General features: G+C 40.8%; 1 protein-coding gene across 1 annotated transcript in view; it reads right to left on the reverse strand.

Annotated features, from left to right (window-relative positions):
- The window catches only part of LOC8042348 (glutamate receptor ionotropic, kainate 2), a 132,004-nt gene extending 123,330 nt beyond the window's left edge, over positions 1-8,674 (reverse strand). The window contains exon 1 of the mRNA XM_029986051.3: positions 8,246-8,674. Within this exon, the coding sequence (XP_029841911.2) occupies positions 8,246-8,414 (169 nt within the window). The 5' untranslated portion in view covers positions 8,415-8,674. The remainder of the gene's footprint in view (positions 1-8,245) is intronic.
- Between the last annotated feature and the right edge of the window lie 973 nt (positions 8,675-9,647).

A 9,647-nucleotide genomic window follows, 5' to 3' on the forward strand; every position in this document is an offset into this window, starting at 1 on the left:
CCATGACAAAATAGCAACTCACTTGACGACCCGCGTGAGAAGCGTGAGAAACACATATTATGTATTTTTGCCCATTCTAGTGCAAGTCACTATAGTAATTTATTAATTAACTAGTTAGTTAAATACCCAGAAAATATTGCCACGTGGTTGTTAGTTTTGTCCCAATAATAATTTCGAAAGAATTGCACCTTTACACAATGTACCCAATGTTATACTTAACTCTAATGAAGAATTTGTAACATCCCTGTACGTAACTTCGTAATGGAGCACCAATTACAACGTTATTAGCTCTTCATGAGCACAGAGCATATACAAATAAATGCACGAATGAATGATTGAATGAATGAATGAATTAATTAATTAATAAAAAGTGTATCAGATTTTTAATTGTTTTGTTTTTAAGTGTTTTATTATAACGTTTCGTTGTAAAATATACTTGAATTTTTTAAAGCACAGATTAAAGAAACATTTTTAGAGGAGCTCTCGTCCCCTTGCGTGTTATAGTACTGAGTATGCGATGTATATAATTCACCTTCCTAACTTTAGTATTATAGGAGAAAAATCAGAAGACCGGTGGCAATATTTCCCCGTTAATGTTTTGACTAAATATTCAATCTAAGACTATCATAGCTTGTCAAAAAAGAATATGTTAACAAAGCTTATTTTAAGTAAATATATATATATTAACGGCTGTTTTCCAGACATTTTAAACTACCTCTATGGGAGGACCGGAACCTTTATATGTATCATCAGTCAAATCACCTTGCGACCACCTTCATTTTGTATTTTGTGAATATTTATGCAGGTTTTGTTATAGGTTAGTACGTCTTCTGATTTAAAAGTGATGTGACTAGAAGCTAGAAAGAAATGACTCATGAGTCGTATAAAAACTAAATTCATTGCATGTTGTTGACTTGGTTGGCTCACAAGTTAAGCTGCAGTTGCGCCTCGGGCAACCCCTTTACCTAACAGCCGGATCGGTGCCGCTCCTGCTATTAGCTCGGAGTGGCACCGATTGGAGCGCTGCGATCGCTCGATGGTGATGTAGTGACCAGCATCACGTGACGAGGTCAGGTATTTTTTCCGCTTTGCTTTGCTTTGGTTGTGTGCTTTAGCGCCTAGCAGCAGAAACGGTTCCCTAAATATATACATATATATATATATATATATATATATATATATATATATATCTATATGTATATATTGTAAGAAAGACAAAGTAGAGATAAGAAAACATCGGCTTTACTGACCGAGCCATGGAACGATTCTGCCCCGCGAGCTCTAGCATGAGCCACACACCGCCCGTGCAGGCGGTGGGCTGTTGTGGATGGTAATGATAGTGTGGATGTTGATGGTGATGAAGTTGCGCTGTTATAATATCCTCCCCGCAGAGGAAGATGAAGGCCTCCTGGCCGACCTTTAGGTCGGTGATGAAGTTGCGCCATGGTCGGAGCGCTGGACCAAGGGATTCATGCGGGATACGTGAACGTTTTGTAGCGCCCGGCGGCGCCGATCGGCTGACGGCTTTAGCGGGGTCAGGGAGTAATTGACTGGGGATGTTTGATGAAGGACAGTATGAGGTTCAAGATATTTGTGGAGAGGGTTCTCGGAGAGTCCTGGCGTGCGTATAGGGGCCCAAACCAAGACAAGGTCACCTGGATGGTATATTACGGAAAAAGCCTGTCTATGGTGCAGGATACTTCCCGACCGTAAACGAGAAAGAACGGAGAGAATCCTGTGGTTGATTGGATAGATGTGTTGTAGGCGAAGCTGAGGAAGGGAAGAATGAAGTGTCAATTCTTATGATCGTTGGAGATATCCATGCTAACCATTTGCGATAGGGTTCGATTGAACCGTTCGGTAAGCGCACTCCGCTGGCGCATGTGCTTAGCTTGCTGACAAAGACATGCAAGAACGGGACAAACTTCAACATCCCCTCAAAAGCATCGACGAGGAGGCCTTTCGTCTTCTTCTTGTCATCAAACCAAGCCCATTAACAGAATTCTCGGATGAGTGCCTTCGACTTCAAGAAGCGAAGACCCGTCGCGTTACATCCCCCTTTCCCAAAATCACAAGCAACGACGCTCATAGCATCGCAGCGTTAACGTTGACCAACGCAGAGAGCCCTAGGAATCTCACTCGCAAAATTGTGCGCGAAGAAATCGCGTCCATCACAGCGTCCTCTCAAGCCAAGCCTACAGAGTCCTCTTCACTCAAACAAATAATCCGAGCAGAAGTCGTGGCAGCAATGCAACCTCTAACCCGCGCCTCCACCATGTGTAAGAAAGACAAAGTAGAGATAAAAAAACACCGGCTTTACTGGCCGAACCTTGGAGCAATTCTGCCCCGCGAGCTCTACCTTGAGCCACACACCGCCCGTGCAGGCGGTGCGCTGTTGTGGATGGTAATGATAGTGTGGATGTTGATGGTGATGAAATTGCGCTGTTACAATATCCTCCGCGTAGAGAAAGATGGAGGACTCCTGGCCGACCTTTAGGTTGGTGATGAAGTTGCGCTGTCACAATATATATATATATATATATATATATATATATATATATATATATATATATATATATATATATTTGGCTACCAAGCAAAACGTGCGTAGGACGAAACCTTAAAAAAACAAATCCGAATACGCCAAGCGAAACGATTGAAACATGTGTGTAAATTTCAATGGAAGCCTACGAAAGCTTCATGGCCGCCAACACCGCTCGGATACTTCGCCGTGGAGACCAACGAACATACTTCTACGTGCACTTTGCGCGCTTTCCGAGTTCAAGCAGCAGACGAAAGGAAATATGTACTCGAAACTACAATTCTCGGTGAAGGCCGCTTGATTCGCGTATTCCGGAAGCAACGACAACAATCCAACGACTTCAGTGGCCGCTCAAGTTGGTGAGAAGGCCTAACAAAGCGCTCGTCACTTGCTGCCTACGAGCTACGACCGTTAACTGGATATGCTCGCGTGACCTTTATTTATTTTTTTTTTTTTTAAGTACGTGCGTCCGTGTCGTATTGTGTTTTTCTCTTGTCCGTATCCGCAGTCTCGGATTTAACACTATGCTTAATTCACACCAGCTAACCTGCACTCTCACAATTGCTTTGGTATGACTAGTTCGAACCTTGACCTAGGTCTTCCTGATAGAAGGCGAGTATTATCTTTCCATCTTTCCCTTGTCATTTTCGGAGGATTGTGCTGTGGTGGCGGACCCGCTCGTCGCAGTGACACACTTCATTCTTTGACATAAAGCTCAAATAAACACGCTACGGCTGGCGCTTGCATCATGTGGTGCGTGCTTTATTTTTCGTGTGTGTCTCTAAAACAGCGCGAACAGTCTGCTAAAAAAAAAAAAAAGTCGGTCGGAATGTAAAGTTTGACGCCTGCTCGGCCTTTCTCACGAGTGGTTTATATTTGCGGTGTCTGTTTCCGACTGCTGGAAGAAGAAAAAAAAAATAAACGAAGAAAACTCGCTCGGGAATTATGCCGTCCGCGAATCTACCTGTATGATCATTTGACAAGCCCCCGAAGTGACGACGACGATCGATTTGGTCGTGGTTAGTACGATAACACGAAACTGGGTCTGATGGGTCACTGGGTCATGTTCTGTAGGCCACCACGCCACTGTTATCTCGCTCTGAGTTTAATTTTGACGAGAAGTAAAACGAGAAAATTAGGTCAAAAGCAACCCTAAATTGTCGCTCAGATTAGCGAATAAAGCGTGGATTGTGATAAATACACCTCCGCCTACATGTTACCAATGAAGCGCAAAAGCCGTCACATGAATGTTTCTTCTACTTGAAGACAAAAGCTGCCACGTGGCGCCACTGCATCCTCTCGGGGCTGATACTGTCCTCTATGCACGTCATGCTCCAACCATATCGCGCTAATGAAGTGTACCTGGTCGGAAGAAAACGGGTTGGAATCTTCATACTTAATGTATAACCTGATGATTGGAAACAATCGATGGCTTTCTGTTGACGACAGTTCTCCGTTTAAGATTCCTACGTATTTCATTAATCTGTTACATCTTATCGAATAATGGAGACCCGCAGCAAGTTGTGCAAATGTTCACGCGGCAGAATTCAGAAATAATGGGTTCTATAATCGACATTTCTCGTTTTAGCATGAAGGGAGAACAACCCGGCGTTTACCCATATACCTACTACTGCGTGGTGTACGAGTAGAGTCACAGGTTAGCAGAAGTACTGCACCGACAATTTTGTCCCTCAATAGTGGATACATCAGAATTCATCATAACGTGGGTTAATTGGCTGCTATTTAAACCTCCTTACCTTAAACCTTTCTTTTCTTGAGATGTTTCTGAGATGCTTCAGTCGAAGTAACGGGCGCCTGTGCACCTTGAGTGTCAAGAGAAACTACTAACCCGGACACCAAGAGCGCTTTATTTGATTTGATACAGAACATTTCCTCCGAGCAGTTAAACTATGTTGCTAGAATTGTACCTTTAACAGGGGATAGGCAAAATCCAACACGGCTTTCGCGCTAAACCTAAACAATTGTGTACTTCTCCACATTCCAGATTCAAAACATTGGTTAGTCCAAGGACCTTAAAAACATTCTTTGACATTTCTTGTCAAAAAGGATTGGCAGATTTTTTCTGAATACCTAGCCAGTTCATAACAGAAATATATTGTAATTCCCCTTACTCCTGACAAAGCGCCAGCACATCGAGGGTTGAAAATGTGTAAAAACTATCGCCTTGTTTAGCTTACATATGTGCCACTATCTTTTTGTGGTGTTGTAGGTCACGGGTACATCTAGTGACAACTACGTAGATTACATAAAGTGAATCGTATTTAACATTGATTCTCATGTTACGCTGCCCTTTTGATAGTCCCTGTTTTTTTCTTTTTTTCTTTTGTTTACTCGTGTGCACCAAGAAGGGTGTCTTGGGGCGTATAGAAGTAATACGAATATTATCATATTTTAAATAAGCACCTTTGTTTTGTTTTTGTTTCCCTTGCCCAAGCAGGGTTGCGACTTCCCATGTAGAGAAGACCCACAGCTTATTCTGTATTCCCTTTTTTCTATATGTATGAATATAAAATAAAACAATGAAACTTCAATAAACACGAAACCAATAAGTTTCGCGACTTTAAATAATGGGCATGAAGATATTGAGTTCAACATGAAGGGCACGCAAAGCTGGCTTTGAAGAAGAAAATTGCAAAACAAAACAATTATTAGAGATTCAATCATGTCGTATTTAGTAGCATAATGTTAAATGGGAAGTATCCCAAGATGAACTACTTTAACCATCTTATGAGTATTTATTTTCTAATCAGTATCGCTTTCGTATATACTGTTTGAAAGCAGTTACATAATCCGCACAACAAGCACTAAGAGGCTTCAAAAGCACATTCTGGGTATTTTTCCCGAGTGTCAGACACTGAAAAAATGTGTCTGTATGCATCTGTAAATATCATTTTAAGAGCAGCTGATATCTTAAAACCATGGGAACACAAAAATAAACATATTTTACACGTCTGTAGGCTGTATTACATCATGACGAGTCTTTCTCGATCCTATGAAGTGGTGCCCCGGATTTTTTATATTATTTTTGCTTCTTTGTTTTTTTATTTTTCACACCAGAAAAATATAATTTAGCAGAAAATCTGTAATTTTGTTTATTATGGGGTTCTTATATCGACAAATGTATCAACCCTGCTCAAAGAATTATTTTACGCATTGCTTTAAGAAATGGGGCTAACTTATGGTGCCATTTTAGTGACCATGGTACGGAAACGTCACCGTGTAATTTGAACCATGTTTTGTTTTATTTTGATTATTTCATTATTCAATTTTAAATTCATTAGTCTTTTGCAGTTGCATTGACAAAAAAAAAACATGGGTTTTGTTACATTATAACGACGTTTCCAAATTTCAAGTCAAATTTTGTTTGTTCCTCATATCTCAAAAGTTGTAAACTAAAAAAAATAGGCGGGAAGCCAATCGACCTGAAATAATGAGGGAGGTTTTCTAAAACTAATATTTTCCTCCTCGGAAATTGGTAGACACTCGTATAAACATCTTCTTAACGCCTCCGGTTTTCGCAAACCCAAGGACAATAATTCACTATATAATTTCTCCAGTGCTTACCTACAGCTCAAATGCCTTCTGGAGCAGCACCACACAACAATTAAGCTTTATATAGAACATATAGAAGCATCGAACAGCAATTAAGATATATATATATATATGTATATATATATATATATATATATATATATATATATATATACATAATAGACTGTGTCCTTGTGTCCGGCAATTTTCTCTCAGAAAAACCTTTGAATAAAATAAACAAGCATAATAATTATATAACGTATTTTGTAAGTTAAATAATAAACAGCATCTTCAGTTTTGACGTGTATTTTACGTGTACGCACCGTTTGCTCCCGGTCGCAGGTAGCCCATAAAAGAGACGAAAAATATGGCTCCGTATTTTCGGGGTTTCGATCTCTTCTAATCCGACGGTTGTTTTGAGGTTTATTTCTCATCACAAATTCTGTGTTTTTTGTATAAATTTATTGGTGCCGGACAAGGAAAATTGGCGTTTGTCGGGAGTGATGTTAAAAAAAGGGGATAGGTACGGAATCCTCAACCTAGAGAGAATATGTGTGTGGCCTGAACACTTCGAAACTGTCCCGGGATAAGTTTAATATACAAAACAAGTTATGTAATTTAAAAAAAAAAAAGATGCAGCAGCCTCGCCGATCGCTTAATGTAAACTGCGCACCGCGTTAATAAAAACAATGAAAAAAAAAAGGTATGGATGGAATATATTTTGCGTAAGTTTTTTTTTATTTCATTAACGCTTCCAGTGTGAAATTTTTCTCTTTCCCAATTTTAATAAAACCCTCTCGGCGTTTAATGTTCGGCGCTTATTCGTACATAGGGAACAGAGGGAACCCTTATTTTTAGATGTCCTTTCTGTTCCAACCAAGTTAATCACCAAATCATTTTCAAGGAGACGATAATTTTAATATAGAGACCGTTTTAGAAAATACAAGCGAATTTTCTTTCCGGGACCCGGGTTAACCCCTTTTAGCACGGTTGAGTAAAAAATAGATTCGTATTTATAGCTCAAGCTTATCACCCAGCAGATGCACTGGGTGCAACTTCCTCCGTTACTCAGAATGCAACAAGGATGTCTTCTACACCGTTCACGTACGTCGAATATGTGCGGAGTTAAAACCACATTTGCGATCGAGCGGGACGTACTAACGAGTCACTGTAGTTATATCTTAATTTTCAGGTTTAACAAATTAACATTCGTTAAGCCTATCATTGAACAAGAAAAAAAAGAGAACTCCGTTATATTTTTAAACTTTGCGTTAGTTTTCTGAATGATTCTCATATCGGAATGTGAAACAGAAGTCACAACAAAAAACTTTTTCGTTCGTTTCGCACGTACGGTAAGACATTCAATGCCTTCATTTCACTGCAAAACACTCAGCGAGTCAATCGCTCTAAACAACCGAAGGATCTCGGGAAATAAAAAATTCCAAGAATAGGCTGATATCTGTCAAATACAGTCGTCTCATGAGACAATGAACAAGTGACCTGTAATGCTTATTGTTTCTGCACACGACGCATGTTTCATTTTCAATCATGATCTGAGCTTTCTCGTTATCTGGGATATTTCGTTGTTTGCGGCGATCGACTACGTGATTGCTTTGTAAGGACCTGATCACACAAGCTTTTTTATAATACTGCTAAGAAGGATAAAGATCGAACCAAAGGCATAGAGAAAAACATAACTGAGTATGGACTTTTCTCAAGCTGAATAGCCCCTAAAGTATCATGGGTGCCGTGCTGAGAAAAATGGTGTACTATTTGAACGAACAAAGTATTACCTAGTTCAATCGGATGCAACTCAACTATGTTACTCCTTGGATATCCTGAAATTCGAAACCCTAAAATGACAAACTAGGCCGTTCTCGCTGATGTTCGCATACTGTGAAATAACGCCCCTAAAACAGTTTTAACCATCGCAGATATACTAGGATTTCTCTTGAAAAATTTATACGTCTCATAGATTTTTACATTACAATATTTGTTTCTAGTATATAGTGTAAAAACCTTTAGTAAATTGAATAAGATAGTTTTAGAAAACCAAACTGGTGAGCCTATCAGCTGAATGCAGAACCATGGGCAAAAATGTTCAGAGCAATCCTTCATAGTATATTAATTAACCTAAACAAAGTGACTCACCGACGCGAATGACATCATCCTTGAGGTCTCCCGCATCGGGGTCCCTGAGCTCGAGATCTGAAGTCTGCGTCTGATTGGTCGTCTCGCCGCAGACGCTCTGGGATTTCCACATCAGGACCAGGGCGAAACAGAAGGCCCGCGCCCACGTGCACCTCGGAGCGGCAAACATCACCACACTCCCGCTTTTCGCACCTACCGATTCATGCCAGACCGACGAACTCACATCTAGTTCACAACAGTGGGTGACACTAAATCATCCACGACGAAACTTGCAAGCCCAAGTCGATCCCTAACGTTTCTGGTAACCTGTGCTTAGGCTAGTCCCTTTTGACTGGAACCGAGCAAAGTATGTACCCAGAGGCCGCGGAGGGTTTTCTGGCGCAGAGTCAAGGCAGGCGGGCAGACGGGCGAATGTCTGCTTGCGGTTTTGGTACTATTAGAGCATACTTGTATACCTGTTTGTTTTTACTTGGTCCAGGAGAGCTGCTGCACGGGGCGAGCGGCGAGGAGGCGGCACCGCTCGCGAAGAGGTTCCATCGTAGAGTTTTGGGGGTCTGGCGTTATTTTAAGCCCTCGGGGTTCCCCTTTCCTGATTTAGCGACACCGAGGGGATGAGGTGCCATGAGCCAGCCTTTTTCTCTCGGGAATGTGAACGGAAAGATTCATGTTTTGTTTGTTATTTTCACTCGCTGCCTGCTCCCTTGTGTTAATTTTGTTTGGGAAGAAACGGGGTCTTACTTGCTTACTTCACGGAGAATTGGGTATCTTCGGAATAAAACGTGTTATGGGTAACTAAACTTGCCTCCTCGCCGATTTCAGCACGCCAAACTTTGTGCTCTTAATGTTCCTAAATATTATGCTTCAGGAATGTTGCTGCTGAACAGTTTTCGCGCGCAAATAACCTCGTGGGCAATATTTTTTCTCCGTTTTAAAACCCCGTCGTAAAGATTTAGCCCTCGCTTTTCCACCGCAGTGTCCAGGCGTGGATGCTTTCCCAAGCATTCACGCCTTCGTTTCTAAATAAAGCAGTTTAAGAGTTAACGAAAGCGCCAGCTCCTCTGTGTCATAAGGTCTAACGTTCTTCTTTTGCGCTTGCCTACGTGGCACAATTTATTCTCCTTTTTCCTGTTTACAAAAATGTCCCTAAGGATCCCCTTTGCGAGGCTCCAAAATTTTTCTCTCTAAAATTTTATAATGGTTGATTCACATCCACAAATATCAAATTGATAATTCTGTTTTGTTTCGTGTTTGTTCAGTTTGCCGTTGTTTGAACATATTCCAATCAAACCAGAAGTGACAGAAATCACAAGTGTTGATTAATAACATCTAGGCGTAATAAGTAATGGTACCCATAAATGGTTGCGGTGTTTTGACTTTTATCTTACTTTCAATATTCAGTCAA

The sequence above is a fragment of the Ixodes scapularis genome, unplaced genomic scaffold, assembly GCF_016920785.2.
Source record: "Ixodes scapularis isolate PalLabHiFi unplaced genomic scaffold, ASM1692078v2 PGA_scaffold2__306_contigs__length_199485367, whole genome shotgun sequence".
NCBI classification, from domain to species: domain Eukaryota; kingdom Metazoa; phylum Arthropoda; class Arachnida; order Ixodida; family Ixodidae; genus Ixodes; species Ixodes scapularis.